General features: G+C 43.1%; 1 protein-coding gene across 1 annotated transcript in view; it reads left to right on the top strand.

Annotated features, from left to right (window-relative positions):
- TMEM154 (transmembrane protein 154) overlaps positions 1 to 11538 on the top strand; it is a 32969-nt gene extending 21431 nt beyond the window's left edge. Inside the window, exon 7 of the mRNA XM_084884303.1 lies at positions 8080 to 11538. Within this exon, the coding sequence (XP_084740429.1) occupies positions 8080 to 8095 (16 nt within the window). The 3' untranslated portion in view covers positions 8096 to 11538. The remainder of the gene's footprint in view (positions 1 to 8079) is intronic.
- Positions 11539 to 22996: the final 11458 nt, after the last annotated feature.

Below are 22996 nucleotides of genomic sequence, written 5' to 3'. Positions count from 1 at the left end.
ATAAAATAAGCTCTCAACAAGTATTGGTTATTATTATTAACAAATTAAAATTGAGGTACATAGACTCACTGTCTTTTGGGCGAAGTGGCTGTGTCCTGAGGCCCAGGCACATCTGGAGTGTTGGGTGGGCGTTATTTTTGCACCTGGTTTTCCAGGTGACTTCTCTTTGAATATCACTGATCTGAGAAATCAGGAAATTGTTTGATCTTCTAGGAATGACCTGGAGACATTTGATTCCTCTCCATTATCAGCATTGGCCCATTCATGTTGGTAATTTCAGTACAGTCCTCTTAGCAGCCTGGAGCTTTTCAAAGGATATGCATGTAGTTTGGATACTTTCATAGTTTAGATTATTTATACTTTTCATTGTGATTTCGTTTACATTTCTTTCTCCTGCTACTGTCTTAATTACATTGATAATCGGTGAAACTTACTTTCACTGGATTTGGTCACGACCCTGTACTTAACGCACCTCCTCTTGTTAGGCTCCATTATCTCAGGTGTTTCAGAACGTTGAATATCTAATCTAGGGAGGAATAAGATTTGTTCTTTTCTCTAGAAGCTGTGAATCCTAAGAGATACAGGTGATGAGTGCATTAGTCATTGGACTTAGAATCAGAAGACTATTTTAAGACCTGACTTGGACGGTCTTTTGTTCCTTATGGGAAGACAAGTCACTTTAACTCACTGAGCTTCAGTTTCCTCATCTTGAAATCATGGCACCTGTTCTTCCATTTTCATGGGCTCATGAGAGAAAAAAAATTATTCCCCCATTACCCCCCCCACCGAATTCTCTCCACTCATGTCCTCACCTGCCTGTTGTCTGTGTCCACTGGTTAGGCTTATATGAATGCATACAAGTCCTTTGGTTGATCTCTCCCCCTTACCCCCACCCTCCCCTATCTTCCTTCTGAGGTTTGAGGGTCTGATCCATGTTTCTCTCTCTCTGGATCTATTTTTGTTCATCAGTTTATGTTGTTCATTATATTCCACAAATGAGTGAGATCATGTGATATTTATCTTTCTCTGACTGGCTTATTTCACTTAGCATAATGCTCTCCAGTTCCATCCATGCTGTTGCAAATGGTAAGAACTCCTTCCTTTTTACCGCAGTGTAGTATTCCATTGCCAACTGGCTTTTTAAAAACTACATTTTAGAGCAGTTTTAGGTTCACAGCAAAGTGGAGCGGGAAGCACAGAGATTTCCCATATATTCCCTGCCCCCCACACAGGCACAGACTCCCCCTCCAGTGAGATTCCCCCACTAGACAATCAGTTAACCTACTTTGACACATCATCACCCCCCAAATTCCCCATTGGCTTTTACCAACACGAGTCACCTTTCCTCTACCTTTTAAGCAGTTACAGGTGACTCTGATGCTTCAGAAAGTATATCGTAGTCACTGAGGCTTGATCTCAGTGGAAAACACACTTCCCCATCCTCCTGCTAATAAAGACTTCCAGAGTCTGTTTACAGAGTTCAGCCCTTCTTGATGCTGGAAAGCCAGCCTGACACAGAAGCTCTGTTATATATTGGCTTTTGTGCTTTTGGGGAAGGGGAGTTCATCCTAAACCTAATGCTTCACGTTGTGTGCGGAAACTTCAACCCTTCAAGCTTCTCTTGTTAGGGTTTGTACTCTCAGGTCTTTCTGAACTTTCCCCACATATCCCATTGGCCAGCCCTATCCTCATTGCAGGTACCTTTTCCCCTGGGCTGCAGAATTTAAAAGTTTGCATAGGATTTAAATAAGGGCCAGAGATGTACAAAGTATAGGGGGAATTTATATTATGGTTTTCATGTTTCTAAAAATTTCAGTAGGAAAAGAGAAAGGAATTATAGGGGAGGCGGAGTTCTAGATTCTTGTTTCTCACATTATCACCTTCTCCTGCAAATCGTACATGTTATGTGCCAGGCATTGTCTTAGGCACTGGGAACCGTGTCAGTGGAATAGTGTCCAAGGGGTGGGGCCGGGTGGTGGGAGAGGTCTACCTTAGAGCGGGAGAGATTTCATCACTGACATTGTTAAGCATTGCCAGCTCATGGTGATAACAAAGGACAAACTCACTGAGTTGGTTTCATGGTTGTTTAAATGTTCTAAAGAATGTACTCTCTCATTGTCTACCCTATCCTCACAACACCTTCCTGAGTGCCACTAGATAGTGGTAAAAGCAAGAAAGGTAGAGTCCTTTTTATTACGCTGCTTACAGGCTAGCCAGCCTCTTACTTCTTCCAGAGGCCTTTATATTTAGGCAATTTCCTGAAAGCTTGGTATTTTTATCTCTGCAAGTTTAGGTGAACAATTGTAGAAAAGAAATTGCAAATATTAGCCAAGTGCCCATCTTCTTTCCCTGTATGCTTGTTGGCCACAGTAACATCATTGGAAAAGCTTAGGGGGAATATTTGATTAAGTACCCTCCAAGTGGACTTATAATTTTGTTAAATACAATAACAACAATAATAAGACATTTGTATAGATAGCATTTTTTATATATCCAATGCTTAGTTATTTGTTTGTTTTTTATTATTGTTGTTTTTTGTTAAACTTCACCCAAGGATATATTTTCCATTGATTTTTAGGGAGAGTGGAAGGTGGGGAGAGATAGGGAGAGAGAAAGAGAGAGAGATGGATGTGAGAGAGACACATGGATTGGTTGTCTCCCCCACACATGACCCAACAGGGGCCTGGACTAGAACCTGCAATCCAGGTATGTGCCCTTGATCAAGAATCTGAAACCCTTCTGCCAATGCTCTAACCACAGAGTAGCACAACCCAGGACAAGATAACTATTGTTTATTGATTCATGTCTGAATTCAATGACATTAGAAAAATGAATCACTTCGATATTTTTCAGGAAAATACAGGTTAGTTTAACATTATATATATATATATATATATATATATATATATATATATATATATATATAATATTTCTACCTGTTTCTTCCCTTCTCTTTGTCTTTTTCTTTCTTCCTTCCTTTCTTTCTTTCTTCCTTCCTTCCTTTCTTTCTTTCTTTCTTTCTTTTTTTTTTTTTTTGAGAAAGTACAGTTGTTGATGTAATTTTTCAAACTACACTTATTGAGCACCTAATATGTGTCTGGCACTGTCTACATCATGCCAAGACAACCAGTTAAAAATTAAATAATTCATCTGCATAAACCTGGAACTCAGAGAAGTTAATTGACTTGTCCAAGTTTACACAATCAGTTTATGATAAAGGTTAATCTAGAGAAGAGTGTCTTTTAAAACTGAATTTTTTGTTTTCTTTTATTAATTAGTTAAAAATAAAAGGATGATCTATAAATTAAAAGACAAATTGGAGACATAAAACAAAACAATAACCCTTAGCAGCAAGAAAGCCAGCTACGATGGGGGTAATACATGAAAGTATTTGGTGGATGATGGTTCATCATGTAGTGCAGTCGTTGACGAGACCCAAACCATTAATTGCAAGAAAACAGGCATTTTGCATGAACTGTTTTTGGCCTTTCCACTCAAGTAAATCTCTGTGGCCATGTCCAATTATTTTCTTTGTTTATGATCTCTTTCCTCTTTTCCTCTCAAAAGTCATAAGTCAAGAAGGATTGAATATTAAGTGTATTAAGTGCCAACTGGCTTCCCTTAAATCTAAGCTAAGTATTATGAGGGATACAATGGAACAGTTTATAATCCTACAAGATGATAACTTCAAGTAACACTGTTAAAATGTAGGTGTGTGGGGAGGAGGGTGGGAAGATGGACTACATTTAATGAACGACAGCATTGCTTGAATAGTGGCCAAGATTAAGTCTATACTGTGAGGGTGATCTATATGCTCTGGACTAATGCTGGGCCTGACTCTGATGTTAGCCAGATGCGTGACCTCTGTAATTTCACCCGGACCAGGCCTCTTTCGGGAAGAAGAAGGGACATTATATTGATGCAGAGAAAGGGAGCATGATCTAATTGTTACGTGACTTTGTGCTAAATTGAACTCCGCACTCTCCAAAAGGCACGTTAGAGAGCATCATACTGCAAGAAAGGTTTAACGCAGGTTTATTGTCATCTTCGGGGGGAGGGAAACATTAGCTGTGGTCATAAAGAGGGATTGTTACACGTTAAACCGATCAGAACAAAGATGGCTTATCTGATCCTGACGGCAACAAAGGGGCAGTTATGAAACAAGGTGTCAGAGTTGCATCTGTCCTCATTTAACTGGTAGCGTTCCAATGAAGTGCTTTTCTTAAAAAATAATTAGGTGATGCGTTTTATTTTTTTTTTAAATATATATTTTATTGATTTTGTACAGAGAGGAAGGAAGAGAGATAGTCAGAAACATCGATGAGAGAGAGTTATCGATCAGCTGCCTCCTGCACACCCCCCACTGGGGATATGCCCGCAACCAAGGTACATGCCCTTGACCGGAATCGAACCTGGGACCCTTCAGTCCGCAGGCCGACGCTCTATCCACTGAGCCAAACCGGCCCCGGCATTAGGTGATGCGTTTTAATCCATTCAATTTGTTTTTACAGTTTGTAGGCTTGTTATTACACAGGCTTTGGCAGAAAGCTGTCCCGTCGTCTTAAACTATCTATATACACTCCTAGAATAATTACTGCACTAATGCTGCTGTCATAAATAAGTTACTAAGACCTAAGGAATCAACATCAAGGCAAGCAATAGAGATCTGAAGCAAGATCACTTATTTTATCTGTTGCAATTCTGGGGCAGCTTGCCAAGATATTTTTAACAGGGAACTCTAGAATTTGCCAGAGTTTAAAACGTCTGGGCTTATTTGATTATTTCACAGAGATGATAAATAGCCGCAGAGACAGCAGGAAGCACATCTAACTAAATAAAGGAATGCGTGAGAGAGAGAATGCCTCCAGGCTCAGATGGTAGGCCAGATCCCAGGCTGTTGACTTACTAACCGGCTGTGGAGCCACCGCTGGAAGTTTGCATGTGCGAGTTTCGACATTGGGAATGGCACGCTGCCCCACAGCTGAAGCAACTTGTACCTACATTGGGTCAGTCCCATGTCGTGGGGTCTGCCACGTTGCTCAGGGTCTGCAGAGCCGGAGCAGGAAGCGCCATGCGTGAGCTCCTGAGCTCTTTGGTGCTCTAAGTGAGTAAGTTCTGGTTGGTGGGCAGTGTCCCACACTAAGCCTTCAAAATGCTTGGAGAATATTCCAAAGAAACCACATGTAAGCACATACTGCTCAAAAATCGAAAGATTATTCCAGATAGATGGTTTCTTAAAGCCTTTGGAAATTTGGCAATGTTCCAGCTCCTGGGTCACAGACAAATAGTTGCTAGTGTAGAATCTTTAAAATAAGAATAGCATGCAGTCCATGGCCATCCTACTCCGAACATGCCCCATCTCGTTAGATCTCAGAAACCAAGCAGGGTCGGGCCTGGTTAGCATTTAGATAGGAGACTGCCTGGGAATACCAAGTGCTAGCAGCTTAAAAACTAATAATAATAACATGCATTCAAGTGCCTGTACATTGGGCCTGGGGTATAGTACTTTAACCTACATTTTCTCATTCTTTTTATTTTGTTTTATCTTTATTGCTGAAAGTATTGCAGATGTCCCTGTTTTTCCCCCTTTGATCCCCTCCACCCCACACCCCTCTCCCTTCTACCAGGCCTTCACCACATTATTGCCCGTGTTTATAAATTATACATATATTATATACATGTAAGTTCTTTGGTTAATCTCTTCCTGACCCCCTCCCTACCCCCCCACCCCCCCCCACCCCCATTCCATCTAAGAGTCTCATTTATTCTTTACAACTCTATAAGGTGCATGGTGTTATTAGGTATGTTTTGCAGATGAGATGAGAACAGAAAACTGAGGCTAAGAAAGGCTAACTTGCCCAAGGTCTCACAACAAGGAAGTGGCTGAGCCATGGATTAAGATCTGGCCATCAGACCCTGTGCTCTGCCTCCTAGGCCAAAGAGCCACTGTTAGCACATCCAGCATTCACACTACCATAAAAGCAACACAAGATGTGAAATACCCAGGCACAAACATAACCAAAAAATGCATGGGATAACATAAAAAGAAATTGTTCAAATTTTAATTTAACTACTAAAAATTTAACTATTTTAAAATAGTTAAATAAATGGAGAGACATAGTGTGCTTCTAAATGAAAGGATTTTCATTTTAAATCATTTTAAATTTTTATCATTTTAAAAACAACCCTGTCTCTCTCTCTCTCTTTTTTTTTTTAATATATTTTATTGATTTTGTACAGAGAAAAAGGGAGAGAGATAGAGCGCTAGAAACATCGATGAGAGTCATCGATCAGCTGCCTCTTGCACACCCCCTACTGGGGATATGCCTGCAACCAAGGTACATGCCCTTGACCGGAATCGAACCAGGGACCTTTCAGTCTGCAGACCGATGCTCTACCACTGAGCCAAACCGGTTTCGGCTAATATCACTTCTATTATAACTGCTGGACACGGATCAGGGTTGTGGACAAAAAAGACATTGTGCTCATTCCTAGCCAGCTTTGTCATACACTCAGCTTGGAGCAGCAGAAATGTTAAGGTAAACAAAAGGAAAACATGGAATTAAGAGACATGCTCTGTGGAGATGCACTCTGGATTTTAGAAATCTTATCTTGCTACCACCAATTTCCAAGAAATGAAACTTCTTGGCTCAGTTTAAAAGTTGCTCAGGGTGATTTAAGTGAAGTGCGTTGTTACATCTACTCTCCAGATTTAAAAAAATAAAAAGCCCTGGCCGGTTTGGCTCAGTGACTAGAGCCTTGGCCCTCGGACTGAGGAGTCTCAGATTTGATTCCTGGTCAAGGGCACGTACCTTGTTGCAGGTTCGATCCCCAGTGCCTGGTCAGGGTGAGGGAGACAGCAACTAAATGTCTCTCTCACATCGATGTCTCTCTCCTTCTCCTCCCCTCCTCCCTCCCTCCCACTCTCTCTCTAAAAATCAATGGGGGGAAAAATATCCTCGGGTGAAGATTAGGGAAAAAGGGTCTTAATTTTCAACTAGGCTTCCATTTTAAATAAATTTTGCTACAGAAGTTGTCCTTTTGACAATGTCTACCTTCCCCCTTCTTTCCCATTGATCATCCTTCCTTATCACAACCTCTTCCCCATCTTCACAACACAAACACACACACAATGTTTTCCTCCTTTATCATGGATCTACCTGTCTATGCCTATCAAGTTGCCTCAGAGTCCCTTTTGGAACACGGGGTGTTTCACAGCGCAGGAGAGCACCAAAGTAGGAGTCAGAAGAACAATCTACGGCAGACTGTACACGCCTATAAACCAAGGAGACACCAGGTGGTGTTGATTAATCTCATTCAGGCACTTCCTTGGAGACAGAGGTCGCTTTAAGTTCAGATGTACTAGGACCTGAGTGAAGGGACACCAAAGTAAAGAGAGACGCAGAGGAGAGGGAGACTGGCCTGCCTTCAGGAATACCTGAATGGTGGCTTGGTCCTACTGGGGAAAAGCCACAGAGCCAGGTATGTGGCAAAGATAGCCACGTTAGAAACAAAGCACAAGTCAGCCAGACAGCATGGTCATGCCCAAATACGATGTCCATCATTAATATCAACTCATCCCCCAGGATGCCTGATGATCAGATTCTAAAGGACACTGAGAGGGCACCTCCTGATATGAACAAAATGGGCTGGCGGGAGCGGGGCAGGTAGGGGGAAATCATGCCCTGGCCACAAACTCTTCAGGGAAAACAGCACATGGAATTTTTTTTTAAAAGGGTGTGAGCGTGTGTGTGTGTGTGTGTGTGTGGAGGGGGGGAGGGCAATTGGCATTTCTTCATAGAGAATGGGATTAGATTTAATTAAAAGGGGAACCCCCGACTCCATCTGGTTCTCTCCACGTCAGCACGAGGGGAGGATGTTAGAGCAACAGTTAGGGATTATTTCTTGGCCTTCATGGATCTTCTTCTCAGGAAGAAAAAAAAAAATACCCTAATTGACCTTTGTTTTAGAAATTGTAAACTGAATGCTGTTGGCTTGCTGACTGTGAGTCACCTCCATGGTGGAGTGACCAGGACTGGATAGCTTCTTGGAAACACTGATTGTTCTGTGTTTTTGCAGTGATAATGAATCCTAAAGCTGAATGGTGCTAATGTTCTCCAAGAGGAGCTGCCCGGGGGGAGCCCGCTGGGCCTGCCAACAGAGGATGAAGAGGACACAGATTTAATTAATTTCAAATCAACATAGACACAAGCACCTTCTGCTGCTTCTCTCAGCGCCCACTCTTCCTAGGGATGGCATCACCTGTACTTGGAAGAATGTGCTATTGAGAAGCCCAAGGAAAAGGCCTGGCTGACACCCATCGCCGAGGGTGGAGGAGCCTTAGGATAACAGTCACCCCTCATCGGAGGGTGTTCCCCCCCGCTCAGCCGACCTCTCATTGACTGTGGTCACTCTGGCCATGCTCTCTGCGTCCTTGGTACCTTTCTGCTTCATTCCTCAGGGTTTAAATCAGGCAGCTGTTTTGTCTGTTTCCTTCTGGGTCACACTGTTACCTAATTAGCCTTGGATAATTTCCTCTGATTAGTCAAGTGATAGGTCCACTGCGCTCAGCAGGAAGGTTTCTCTAGGCGAGTGTCTCACGGAGAAGACAGCAAGCAAAGCAGGTGTTTTACTGTCTACACCATCCCAGGAGGTTGGTAAACTGGCTTCTCCCTGTAGGAGGATGCAGCGAGAGTCCACAGTCCTGAGGAGATGTTGTTTGGTGACCAGTGGACCCACGTCATCCAGATCGAGTCACTTTTGGGGACTTGTCAGAGGCATGGGAATCTTGGATGAAAGAGCAAACGCTTTCTTTCTCAGCTAAAATCCCCTACTTGTTCACATGTTCTCAAAGCTCGTTGTTCTCACTACAGCTCCCTTGCACGTAGTATATAGATAGGGGGAGTGGGTAGTGGGGGTGACCTGCCACCTTCGTATGTCTCTGAGATCTTTAAGGTCACTTGAAACAAGCCAAACGGGAATAGCAAATAAAATAGTGGCCGATGTCACTTGACTCACTCGGTGTTGAGACACGCTTCATCTCAGCTTTCCAGGAAGTCACTATCAGCCCGTCAGAGATGACATTCTGTGTGATTTCTACGTGGTATTTGTTGACATCCTCGCGCTAGAGGCAATGGCACAAAATGCAGAAGGGCCTGTTTATCACTCCCACTCACGTACTATCAATCTCCAGTTAATCCTTAATTTTCAAATTCTGACCTTTAAAGCAATCTAGCAAATGGAGAGTCAGTCCTCCGGTCATCTATGCCACCTGATACTTTATTCCAGGAAAGAAACAAAGAATAAAAGCTTTATTTATTTTACTGCTTCCCATATACACTGAGGGGAGATAAGGTTCACCAAACATCTGCTGCTGAATTTGGTGCCTCGTGCTTGAAAGGCTGCTTTAACACAGCCCCTCCTCCCTGTCAGAATCCCTTACCTCATATGTGCCTTCTGAACTATGCCCTTAACTTTGAAGGCAGGCTTCCAAATCAGGGAGGTCTTGCCCCACAGTGAATGATAGAACTGTCTGGCCGTGTTTAACCACCGCTATCTTGCTATCCTGGCACTGCATAGAGCTTTGGCAAAAGACGGTCTTCGTGGTATCTAACTTCAACAGATTTATCAGTCATATTCTCTTTGGGACATCCTAATATGGCATTTTTTGTTTGTTTCCACTGCTGTTTTATATATTCATGTTGAAGTTGTGGTCCACAACTTGTGACTGTCAGATGGTTATGCCAACATTGCCACTTTCTGAATCACCATTTCTGCCTGTTTTGGTTATTTTTTGTTTGTTTATCGTCGATGTGTGACTCTCAGAAGAATCTTAGTTCTTTCTCTAAGCAGCTAAGATTTTTGCTGAACACTTTGACCTGTACATTTCACCCAACCCAATCATATAATGGACTTTAGGAGTTTTGAGAAGTATAAGGGTCTTGGAATCTTACTTTGATAGAGATTCAATGAAGCAATATTTTATGATCTTTTAAAAATATTCTTATTCACTATTTAAAATAACTTCAAATTCTAGAAGAAGCCAACTTCAGCAACATGTCATTGAGTTTATAACTGAAAAATGTACTAACCTCTATAATTGCACAGCATAACTATATTTTTAAAAATATAGTTAATTCTGCCAAGATATGTGAAATTAGTATGAGTCAAAACAGTCAAGGGTCAGTTTCAGCATCCTGGGTCTTTTTTTTATTACCGTCCAATTAATAGGTATCATAGGTTTATGGTAATGTCAAGAAATTTTAAACCCAAATTTAATTTTATATTTCAGATTATTGTTTGTGACAATCTAATCAATTTGCCCAAATTGAGTAGTCAACCAGAGCAAAATCTGACTAGAATATTTTAGAGATAGATATTTTATTGCATTTTTGTACATTTTAAGCACACTAGGTTAATTACATTGCCTCGCTGAACTCCTAAGGAAACTTGTGTTTTGTTGTTGTTTTTTAGGAAACTTGTTAGTTTTTTTTTTAATCCTCACTCAAGGATATTTTTTCATTGATTTTTAGAGTGAGTGGAAGAGAGAGAGAAAGACAGAGAAACATCGATGTGAAAGAAATACATCGATTGGTTGCCTCCTGCACAAACCCCAACCAGGACCCGTAACTAATCGAACCTGGGACCTTTTAGTTCGCAGGTCGAAGCACCATCCACTTAGCCAAACAGGCCAGGGCAAGAAACTTGTTTTAGTAAGTATGTGAAAGTGTTTACCTTTACACAGTGATGTGACTTCTCTAAGAAGGTCATTGTCATACCAAACACGAGCACACAGCATTGGATCAACCTTGACATCCATGGAGTGACAGATACTTCCATTGACACCCTCACAGCTCTAGCAATGGAAATGGGTGCTTTAAGCAATACTTTTACCTACTCATTTATTTTGGTTGTTTAAACTATCAGTTTGTACCAGCTCTGAAAGAAGGCTCTTTGTTGAGTAAACATAAAATGGAGACTCTGGTTTTAACTTCTGTCAGTATTAGTACAAATTATGAATGTAATAAAGTGATAAGGCATGGTTTTACACTGGGAAGACACTGCTAAAATTCTCAGTGTGGTAAAAAATTGGATTAAAAAAAATTTTTTAACTACACATAGAACTTTTTCACACTCAGAAGATACTCTGGGTGAATTCTGGGGTTTCCATTTAGTATCTATTGTAGACAGTCCAGAGTAGCTTCATCAGAGATTACATTATTTGGATCTTATAATAACCAGAAGAGTCACTGTATATTAGTGAGCAATGGAACTAGTCAAATTGGTTATTAATAATGTCATAACCAAATGACTTATTATTATTATTTTGAGCAGTTCTTTGATTTTGCCTTTGTATTATCTAGCACCAAAATTTTATTTTCCTCTTAGTCCTTTTAAAGGTGGTTATTTGTAGATGCCTAGTGGGCTTTTTGTTTGTTTGTTTGTTTGTTTTTTGCCCTGTTACCTTTTATAAATCACATGCTCATGAGATAGCAATCCATATAATTATATAAAATAAAACATTTTTTACCAACTTTATAGATGCTTTCAGCTCTTTTTAAAATGATATTTTAAGAAGTTACATTCCTAAACCAACAAGCTTATAATAACATCAATACTTTAATTTCAGTTCTGTACAAGATTATAAATACAATGTTGAACTATTTAAGATAACCCATGGTAAACGGGTTCTTTTTACAATTGAACTTCAGGTACAGAGAGACCTGTTAATTACACCGCTGAGCTCACACCACATTATCATCATTGGCCTTTGGTGCTTTATAACTAACTGGACATTTCATAAAAAGCATATACCTCACATTTTCCACTTCTTTTGTCAGCATGGATGGACTAAATGAATAATATATGGATACTACAAACTAAGTAATCAATGAGAGTAATCATGTATTATTCTAACTGAGGTGAAACCCTTGAAATTATAACTAATATCAGGAACATGGGAAATTTGTAATTTAATAAATGCCAGCTTTCAGAAAGAGCAGGGGTTATAATTATTCAACAAGTTAAAAACAATCTGGCAGATCAGTAATAATTTAGTATGTGTACATCCTGCTTTTAAAGGCTGGTGTGATTCAGTGGTTGAGCATCAACCTATGAACCAGGAGGTCATGGTTCAATTCCAGGCTAGGGCATATGCCCAGGTTGCAGGCTCAGAAGGCAGCTATTCAATAATTCTCTCTCATCATTGATGTTTCTATCTCTCTCTCCCTCTCTCTTCCTCTCTGATATCAATAAAGATAAGTAAAGTTTAGAGAGAATAATATAAAAAACAAACTCCACTATATTATACTTCCTCATTTTACAAGCTTGTAAAGTATTTCCTCAGGAGATCAGTAAGATCATCAAATGTTGTGTATATCACTTGGCTTTTGTCCCAGCAACATATAAATTCTACTTTCAAGCCTTATCTAAGAAATGGTCCCATTGCTACGATTAGAACTAATTTGCAAAACTATCAAAATTTAAAGACTGATTGAGGCTTGAGGTTTTTTCCTCCTAGCTTGCATGCTGAGAATAATATGTATAACAATATTTTCCTCTATGACTTAGGGCTTTATTAATGTCAGGTATTCATATATAAATATACAGTATATCCTATGTAATAGTCCTATATAATAAAGAGGTAATATAAAATTGACCATCACTCCAACACACAAGTTGGCCACTCCCATGTGGATGCAAGATGGCCTGCAGTTGTGGGCGATCATGCCAGCAAGGGAGGGCAGTTGGGAGGGACCAGGCCTGCAAGGGAAAGCAGTTGGGGGCAATCAGGCCTGCAGGGGAGAATAGGGGAGGGCAGGCAGGGGTAACCAGGCTGGCAAGTGAGGGCAGTTAGGGGTGACCAGGCCAGCAAGTAGGGCAGTTGGGGGCAATTGGGCTGGGAGGGGAGCAGTTAAGCCTCCATCAGGCTGGCAAGGGAGTGGTTAGGGGGTGATCAGGCTGGCAGACAGAAGCAGTTAGGGGCAATCAGGTAAGATATTTGTTTACTATTGATAAAATGCTGATGACTGCCCAACCAGTGTGACACAGCAGTTGGGCTTTGACCCAGGAACCAAGAGGTCACCTGTTTGATTCCTGGTCAGGGCACATGCCCTAGATGCTGGTTGTATCCTTCTAAAGGGAAATGATTTTAATGTAGTTCTATGACTAAAAACCAATCACCTGCTGAGTTAAGAGTCACTGCATCACTCTTACTCCAGAAAAGTAGGATTGTTGCCTTCATAATTGCACTCTTTGATTCATATATGTCTTTACATAAGCAAGAAATATCAATTCAAAAAGTTCTTATAGCCCTGGCTGTGTTTCTCAATGATTAGAGCAGTGGTTTGGAGCCCAGCAAGTCTGTGGGCCAGGAACCTTGGTTTTTATTACACAGGACTTCTTGGGCTTCTGTACAACACGGTAGCTAGGTTCCAAGAACAAGTATCCCAAGAGAACCAAGTGGAAGTACATGGCATTTTTATAAGCTAGACTCAGAAGTCATACTCTGTTGTTTAAAACAGTCACAAATCTCAAGGGAGAGAAGACATAAACCCCACCATTCAATGGAAGGGGTGTCAAGGTAACATTGTGAGAAGAGCAAATGGATAGGACATATGTTATACGCATTTTGGAAAATATAATCTAATAAAGTGAGCATGAGCCCATGCAATATGGAGGAAATATATTAGGCAATCTCACATCAAGTGTCCTTAGCAATATTTGACCTCCTCTGAGTCCAGTGCCTATGTGGCTATCTTGAGCCTGGACAAACATCTCTGGTCCAATAATTTTTGGTAGGTGGTAGAATTGGTTTCACTCACTACATGAGGCATGATTCATGGCACAGAACTGGTGTGGGTGGGTCTGACACATATAAATTTATGGATACTCAGTACATAAGTTTCTAGTGGGACCTTATGCTCACAACTCACATAGAGTGTGAGCACCTTGAGAATAGAGATGAAAAAGACTTAGCGTCTCTGTATCCTGAACAGTGTTTGGCACTAGTAGATGCTCAGTAATCATAGAAAAACCAATCACCTGCTGAGTTAAGAGTCACTGCATCACTCTTACTCCAGTAACTAATTAGTCTTCATTGTCAGTGAGAGCAGGACCCAAATAGAGAACTGTTCATTTTCCATCACCATTTTTCTCCCCACATTTCCCAGTTTAAGTGTGTTTTCCTCACCTTACATCTAATGGATTCTGATATCATTTTTTTATCCTTGCTTGAAATTGTCCTATTGTATGTGCATTCTATTTTTAGCCACCTTGAATCAGTCTGGAAGGACACGGAGAACAATCATAATTGAACTAACAAGCACGTGGAGGTGGAGGAGATAAAGTGGTCCTGATTGGAGGGTGAAGGAACACCTGGGAAGGAGCCCAGCAGATCATTAAAACCCTCTCAGCAACTCTTTCTTCCTTAGCTTTGGGCTCCTCTTCTTTGTTCTTTGGAGGGTCACGGAGAAAAGAAAAAAAAAATGTTTATCAATTAAAAGTATCAATAATCTATTCTGGGTGATGATACAAGCAGAAAGATAGAAAATACTTCTTCTCTGGGCAGGAAATTTCTCCATCATTGTTACAAGTGGTGCTGCTGACTTTCTACCTCACGTGGCTGTGCCTCTCTGCTCATATCCCCCTTGTGCCATCCCAGAGGGCCTCCATCCTCCCTCTTTGCTCATACTGCACAGCCTTCTGCCTTCAGAAATAGATCTGGGAAGTTGCCAAAGGAATTAACGTCGAGATTTGTTTTCTGAGTGGGACCAGGAGAGCTTAGTGGGCTAGGAGGAGTGAGGGAGAACGTGGGAAGAAGGACTTAGGGAGTTCTCTGGTGAAACAGGGGAACCAAGGTTGGTTGTGAAGACCAAAGGTGCAGGAAAGGAGTCAAATCTGAGCTACAAAGTAGAAGTAAGGGTCAGACAAGAGCAGGCTAGGGAGCATTCTGGTGATTTCCACAACGGAGCTGAACTATCCAAAGTCTACCTTTATTGGCCACTATGCACAGAGGACGGTGGTCAGCCTGGCCGAGGTTGGGAAGGACACTAGATAGCCACTACCTTCTCTTTGCCAGCGTAGCCCATCCTTCCTGTTAAGTTGGGAAACCCAGCTGCGGGGAGATGGCATGAGTAACAGACCTGGGCTGGGACCTGTGCTCCCACAGCATTAGGGCTCACATCCTGACTCCTCCCAGCGCTGTGGGCATGGTGGGAGCTAAGTGAATCACCTGAGGGAGCGGGCAAACACCTACACCTCTGGCCAGATCCACTGTAGGCAATATGAGTCGTGGACCCGGCAAGGTCCAACACTTTCCCTCAAGTAAGTTTAAAAAAAAAAATTATCCTAAATAAATACGCTTCACCTAGTTTTCTCTCCTTTAGCACAATGTTGGTGTGATTGTTTAAATAAGACACTTGGTTCCAGTGAGAAAAACTGTCCAACTCACACTAATCCAGACCAAAAGGAACTGTGGGCTCACGCAGCCAAACTGGACCAGGGCAGGAATTTGCTGCCCTCGGGGTCAGCCAGACCAGGGACTCCAGCACAAGAAGGCTTCTTCCGTTTTTTGTCTTTCCTTCCCTCTGAGACCAACTTTCTCCAGAAGGCGGTAACTATTGCAGCTAGCAGCTCCAGGGAGCTCATCTTTCTATCTTCGCCATCAGAGCAGAAGGGAAATCTCTTTCCTTGAATCAAATTAAGAAACATCTCCCAGAAAGAAATAGATTAGACAGTCTGGATTTCATGTCTAACCCTGTGGAAATGGGTGTTGGGACTGACTGGGATTGACATTTGTGTCTATGGCCACAGGTGTGTGTAGGTGAATGTGGTTGGCTAGGTGGATGGGTGTTTGATTTGTTGATTGCATGATTGGTTGTGGGAAGAGAATACGAGGGCAGGGTGTGGGTGGTGGGGAGTGGAGCAGAGAGAAGTTTATAAAGGGAACCAGTGTTGTGGTCACACTCAGGGCATTTGGGAGCAGCCAAGCCCACAGTTATCCATCACTATATACATTCCACTTACTAATCCACATCCAGAGCGTCAGAACTTGATAATGAGCCAGGTACTCAGGATGGTGAACTTACTAATGCTTTTCATTTCCTTCTTGTGCATTTTTTTTAATATTTTCTAACTGTTCTATCGTTAATATGTATTACTTTTCCACTACGTGTTAAATAATAGAGTAAGTTTTCATTAACCAAGGTAGAAATATTAAGAACCAAAACATAGAAAAATCCTGATTTTAGGGCTAATATTCTTGCAGCATAAATATCTTTTGACACTTACTTGCAAAGCTTCCATCGGAGGATTTAAAAGGGTTAGTGAGAGAGGAAGCCAGCCAGAAATCTTGAATAGAGAAAATACTAGAGGGCTCCCCTGAAGATGCTGCTGGGATCCATCCATTCATCCAGCAAACATGTATGGAGTGCCCGCTATGCACCAGGTGTTAAAGATATGAAGGGGAGGTGGAGTAGCGTAGGAGAGTTCATAGCCTGTCAGCCACACTGGCTGCGTTTGGATGCTGGCTGTGTGTCCCTGGGCAGGGTGCCTAACCTCTCTGTGCCCTGCTTCCCTCACATGAGTTGATCCATGTGAATGCTCTTAGCAGTGACTACTGTGCAATACAATTGTATAGAACTGTATGTTATGGTCCTTGCCCTTAAGAAGTTCCCAGTTCAGAGCCTGAAGGAGTACAAACTGGAAATCTGTAGAACAAGATTAAGGACCTGCCAGGTTCGTTTTGTTACGATACGGAGTTGTTGGGAGGCCCCCATTGCTGAACAGCTTGCAGGAAATTATCCTGCCCAGGACTCTGGCGCCGATTTCTAGGTCATTAGGTCACAGTGGGCCTACATGTGCCTTCTCACACAGTGAGAGTCCTAAGTGGAAATGAGAGGATGACAAAGACTTTTATTACTCAATAAAAGTATGCAACAGGTACTTAGTATGCAACAGGTACTTGTCTAAGTCCTCCATCAGCATTAACTTGCTTACCTCTCTAGGTAGGTATATTATTACCCCATTTTACAGATAAAGAAACTGAGGCACAGGGAGAGGAAGCAAGTTGCTCATCATGGTCATACAGGTAGTATGTAGTGGAGCTGGAACTTGAACCCAAGTAATCTGTCTCCAAAACTAGCCTTCATGTTACCAGGGCCACCATGTCATATGCCATTTTTATTGACCACAAAGAAATCGTACAAAGCGTGATCCCGGTGCTATTTGCCCACATATTTGAGTATCAGTTATTTGCTCCTTCAGTTGAGCCCTTTACTCTAAGAAGGGCACAGTGGGACTTGTCAGCTGCAGAAAGGAAGCCAGGATCTTCCCATCAAGCTGTTTGGGTAGGTAAGGCGTGTGCACAAATGCAGAGAGTAACAAGTTCCTGGTGAGAAGTAGTTGCAGGGCTCAGAGACACAGAGGAGGAAAGATGAATAGGTTGGGGAGAACAGCAAAGCCTCAGGGAGAGAGTTGACTTGGAGCAGAGCCTAAATTTTCCTACCTTCCCCGAGGTTTTGACAAGCAGTCAACCCCAGAAGCTGACATTCCAGGTCTCAGGGAGAGCGTGCGGAAAGGCACAGAGACAGGGAAGTGCAGTGCAGTACAACATGGCTGGGGCACAGGAGTGTGAGGGAGAGTGGCAGGTGATGAAGGCTGCCCAGGAGGCCAGACGCCTTGAACGCTGGCTTGGGAAGCTGGATTTCAAGTAGCAGGAAATGAGGAGCTCTTGAAGACTTTCAAAAATGGGAGCAAAATAACCCTCCCCCCTCACTCTCCCTTTCCTTGGCGACAGTAAGTCCCACTCATCCTTTAGGTTTCAGCTCAAAGCCTTCCCCAGCCCCCATCGTATGTTCTCAGTTTCTTTTCCTGCAGCACTTGCTGCTGTTGCAATTTTACATGTGTTTGTGTGATTATTCAGCTAACGCCTCTCTTGATTATAAACGTCATGAGCATAGATAATGCCTGCCCTTGATTGTTAAGCATCATGAGAGCAGAGAAATATCTGTTTGGCTTACCCTTTTAGCCTCAGCACCAATCATATCTTGAGATACCATGCCCTCAAATGTTAGATCAATGAGAGGAGAATCCATAGGATTTGATAACTGGTGGAACAAGAGGAATGAATGCTAACACTGGGCTTTGGAACACTAACAACAGGAAAATTGGTGTTGCCATTTACTGCAACAGGGAACACCGGAGAAATGGTTTTCTAGGATGATTATAAATCTAGTATTGTCTGTATTGATTCAGAGGTGCCAGGAGATCATCAATTTGTATAGCAGTTTGTAGTAAATTCAACATTACAATCTAAGGAAAATATTACAGCTAAAGAACGGAAGAGCGAAGAGTTAGTAGTTATATCGGTGAAAATTGATTTGCCTGCATGTAGCATAAAAAAAAAAAAAATCTTTAAAAAAAACCAAAAAACTGCAGAGGCTTTTACATTTGAGTTTTCCCCTCCCCCTCACACCTAAAAGAAGTTTGGAGATAGGAAGCCCAGGGAGGGTAAAGTGGCTCCATTGTCATTAGAGAGCCGCGTTCTTCTGCATGTGGATGGATGGCTGCTGGAGCTGTAGTCATCAATCCTGTCTTTTTGGAAGCAGGGAAGAAGGGGAAGATGAAACGAACTCCCCTGGAAGCCTGATCCACTTACATCTATTTCATTGGCCAAAATTTAGAAAGAGGTACATCTTGCTTTAAGTAAAAGCAAAAAAAAAAAAAAAAAAAAAAAAAAAAAAAAAATGTAGCCTTTTAGATAGGTACCTTGAAGAAAGCCAAAGAGTCTCCTACTAAGGATAATGTATATCAGATCGGCAATAGCTGATTCCACCACAGGAAGCAACAGCCTACCGTGTTTCCCCGAAAATAAGACATCCTCCGAAAATAAGACCTAGCGCATGGAAAGATAAGATATCCCCTGAAAATAAGACCTAGCGCAACTTTGGGAGAAAAAATTAATATAAGACACTGTCTTATTTTCGGGGAAACAGGGTAGATGAGGTCTAGAGAAATGTGAAGTTTCATAAATGTTCCCCCAAATGTGAGAAATGAGTACCCAGTAACAGATATGCGACATTTTAGAGTAGGGGTGTCGAACTCAATCAGAGAAGGGGCCAAAATCTAAAATCCAGCCTAAATCGCGGGCCGAATGGTTTACTGAACAGTCATAAACTGACAGTGTCATAAACTGACAGCGGAGTGCAGTGATGACAGCGTGGTGCGGGCCACATTGCAAGGCCTGGCGGGCTGGATTTGGCCCGCGGGCCTTGTGTTTGACACATGTGTTTTAGAGCCACAGGAATTTCAGTAATCACCTCGTCCAGGTTTTGCATTTTGCTGATGAAGAGACTTGGCCCAAAAGGGATGTGGGAAATGTCACACAGCACCTGGGGGCAGAGCAGGGATGAGAAGCCGATTCCCTGGATGAAGTGCTAGAACAGCCTGGAAGAGGCTCCAGCAGCCCCATCTGAACGTGCCTGAAGAAGGACTGACTTTATGCAACATGATGTCTGCTTCAAAGGACAGGCTGGCATGGAACAGACTTGGATTTGGATCCCAGCTGTGTGACTTTGGGCAGTTACTCAGCTGCTCTGAGCCTCCGCTCCTCATCTGTGCATCATATGGGAATGGCACAGAGCAGGCACTGTGATAATGATGCACGGCAGTCATCATTATTGTTGTTATTAGAAAACAACAAGTATTTTTGGAACTACTGTAATATGTGTCAGTGGACAAATACAACATGAATGAATGAAACTAGAACAGACAGCTATGCATCTCAGATGGTTGAGCTGTTTGTCTGTTAAAAGATATGAAGTTGGAGAGGTAGCTTCTTAATATGCCCTAGCTTTCAATTCTATCACTCTAGCTCAGGGGTCCTCAAACTTTTTAAAGTGGGGGCCAGATCACGGTCCCTCAGAGAGCTGGAGGGCCAGACTATATGAACTACTAATTCCTACTGTAACACCTTGGCTGCGCTCACTGCCCAAAAAACCTGGCGGGCAGGATCAGACTCCCCTGGGGGCTGCATGTGGCCCGCGGGCCGTAGTTTGAAGACGCCTGCAGCTTTTTGCATTTGTCATCCTAACATATGTGCCTCTTTGGACTCCTCACGGCCTACCTGCCAAACCCCGCCACTCTGCTCCGTGACACCTGACCCCCTTCTAAACACACCGGACCTATAAAAGACTAGCCAGACACCGTCTTCCTCCAGTCCTTGATTTCATTTCCTTTTTCTCACCCTCACATATCCCTTCTCTCACTAGTTCACTTTCTCCTCAACTTCCTCTCCTGTTCAGCAGGCGACATAGTTTGATTGTTTGCATAAGACTGAGCTTAGTGTTGTGGGATAGTTTAAAAAGACCGTAGTCAGATTCTGGCCTTGAATTACTTACAATAGGATGACAAATGCATGAGCCATTAATAACATTTTCCCAAGACATCATTACTTAGAGGAAAGACACAGATATCTGTACTGCAATATTTTTCCTACCTTCCCCCTCTATTGCTGTCATTTCCCCCAACTGTCATTATCTACTCTTTGCTACTTTACATTAGTTGTGTGTTTAATTAGTAATTGTGATGGGATTTGAAAGGCTGGGAAATAGTTGTAGTTATGGTTTTCCTATCTTAAAAAAAAAAAAAGAGGTAAAATCTCACTAAATTACCAAATGAAATAAGCAAAATCCGTGGGCAGTATAAGTGAGATCCACATTAAAATTAATTTATTTTCATTGGGCATATACCGGATTCTGGTTTTATTTGGAAATGCAGAAAGGTGGCAGTGAGGCCAGAACTGTTCGCCAGCCGAAGAGCCAGCCCTCAGGGTGTGCGCTTGTGTGGAAAGGTCCAGCATCCTCAGCGGGAACGCTCCTGCACTTCTCTCCTGGGGCTTCTGCTTCCACTGCTCACCAGCGGGTGACTTGGGGAAAGCTGTTTTGCTTCCCTAGGCCTCAGTTTCTCCATCTGCCCTGACTTATTTAAACCTCCAACAAACCTCTGAGAGAGGTGTTACGGTTGTATGGATTTCCCAGAAATGGAGGCACAAGATTAGGCACGTGGCTGAGGGTCGTGCATCTAGTGAGCAGCCGGACTCTGCAGTCCAGCCTCTCAACGGCGTGGCTCTGTTGCCTCTCGTATGTTTGGAGGAGTCTCGGCGCTCCTTCAGCTGGAACCTGCAACCCCCAAAAGCCATCCCTTTCCCAATTTGCATCTTTGTTCTGCGGAGGAGGAGGGGGGCTGTGCAGAGGGAGGGCTCTGGGACGAAATGGGGGACAGCTTCAAGGGTAAACAGGCAGAAAAACATAGAAAGAGCAGAGAGCCTGGTGGGCAGAGAAAACACAGGAACTGCTCAGCAGTGACAACCGGACCTTTGCAGGCCCAGGCCCTGCTATAAACACGCACACCACCCCAATAGGAGCTGGAGCCACCACCAGCCCCACCCCCACCCCACCATGCCCCACAACCTTTAAGATGAAGCATTTTTCCCTTTGGGGGTTGCACTTCCCCTCCCCCTCTCCCCCCCTATGCTCCTCTGATTCTTCAAGTGATTAGATGAAAAAGATAAACGCCTCATGCATATGAAGTTTCCTCCCGCAGGAGGGGAGCGGATGGGAGAGAGCCACTATCATGTCATGATGAGTCACCGCCTGGATTGGGAACAAACACCTACGAAGATACACAGGGCGTAGACTCAGTCAGTAACCGGTTAACTGGCACTTCTGACGCCAATTCCTGCCCCTGATGTGTTTTCCTAATTTTGTTTCCTCTTCATTTCTCACGGCTGTGGAGCTGTCTGAAGTTAGCAGCCTGCTCATTCTCTCCATTAAAATGCAGGGCTCTGCTTCCTCTTCCACCTTCAGAGTCTTGGGAGCCAGACTCAGTACAGAGGGGGGAAGCGAGGGCAGGGCTAAAGAGGATCGTATAAAAAATAAATGAGCCCTTCATAAAAATGAATATTATTACCAAGGGGAGCCGCCTGCCAGCATTGCCACGTATAGATTAACTCAGCTGCCGAGCTCTGTAACAACACGGAATTAAGCCCATGCGTCATCTTTTCAGTGGTTGCTCCCTTGATTTACTCTTAACTTTAAACAACCAATTGTGAAACGAGCGCTTCTCTTTGCCATAATGATGATGAGGCTTCATGCGGCACTATTTTTTTTATCATGTTAAGCTTGGAAATAGGAAACATAAATTTAGCGGTGCTTAGTACACTCTAGGCTCTCCAAAGACACCAGACATTTGGGTGGGTGGAGGAGATGGGGTGAGGGGGAGCTATTTAACTCAACCAGCTTCATGAAGTCATTTGCACAAATTCTAAAAACTGACTTCAGTCTCCTTTAACGTAGCATATTTCTCCCCGAGGATTCCAAATGCCAAAAAGCTGGGCCTTTTTGCTGTCTGCATGAGCAACTGCAGATGGCCCTTTTTCTTCACACTGAAAGGCGTGCATACCTATTGGAGGCCCATTTTCCCTTCGGAGGCCCGCAGCCTATCAAGGGGACAGTCGGAAAGAAGCCCACAGAGCCTTCCTGATGACAGCGTGGCCCCGGAGACCACCTGAGCTCCTGCGGCTCCTGTCTTGCTGGGCGTTTTGCTGGGTCGTACGTGTCCTTTTGTTCTTTGCTTTCCGCAGTTGCTGTGCACTCCGGCCCCTCGTGAGCTCTGAAGACAGGCGACTGACTCCCACATGCACAGCTGGTGGCATCGGTGTCATTACTTCACAGCCACACCTTGTAAATCTCTCCGGGCTACAAGCTTGTGTCTGTCCCCCGTGGTTCCGAGAACAATCTGCAGCCTGCGCTGACAGGAAGGGCCATTATGGTCGCGATGTTCTCACCATCTGGAATGGTTACAGTGTCAGGATCTGAGATGACTCACTGTGCTGAGCAATCATTTCTCTGATGGCAGCACTAATCAGGGGGGACGAGGCCGTTGCTAAGAGCAGCTGCGTGAAGAATACCCAGCCAGACGAGAGGAAGGGCATTGA

Source organism: Pipistrellus hanaki (assembly GCF_964339955.1).
Source record: "Pipistrellus hanaki genome assembly, chromosome: 5".
NCBI classification, from domain to species: Eukaryota; Metazoa; Chordata; class Mammalia; order Chiroptera; family Vespertilionidae; genus Pipistrellus; species Pipistrellus hanaki.
The sequence above is the reverse complement of the archived record's forward strand: the minus strand, read 5'-3'. Positions and strand labels throughout refer to the sequence as shown.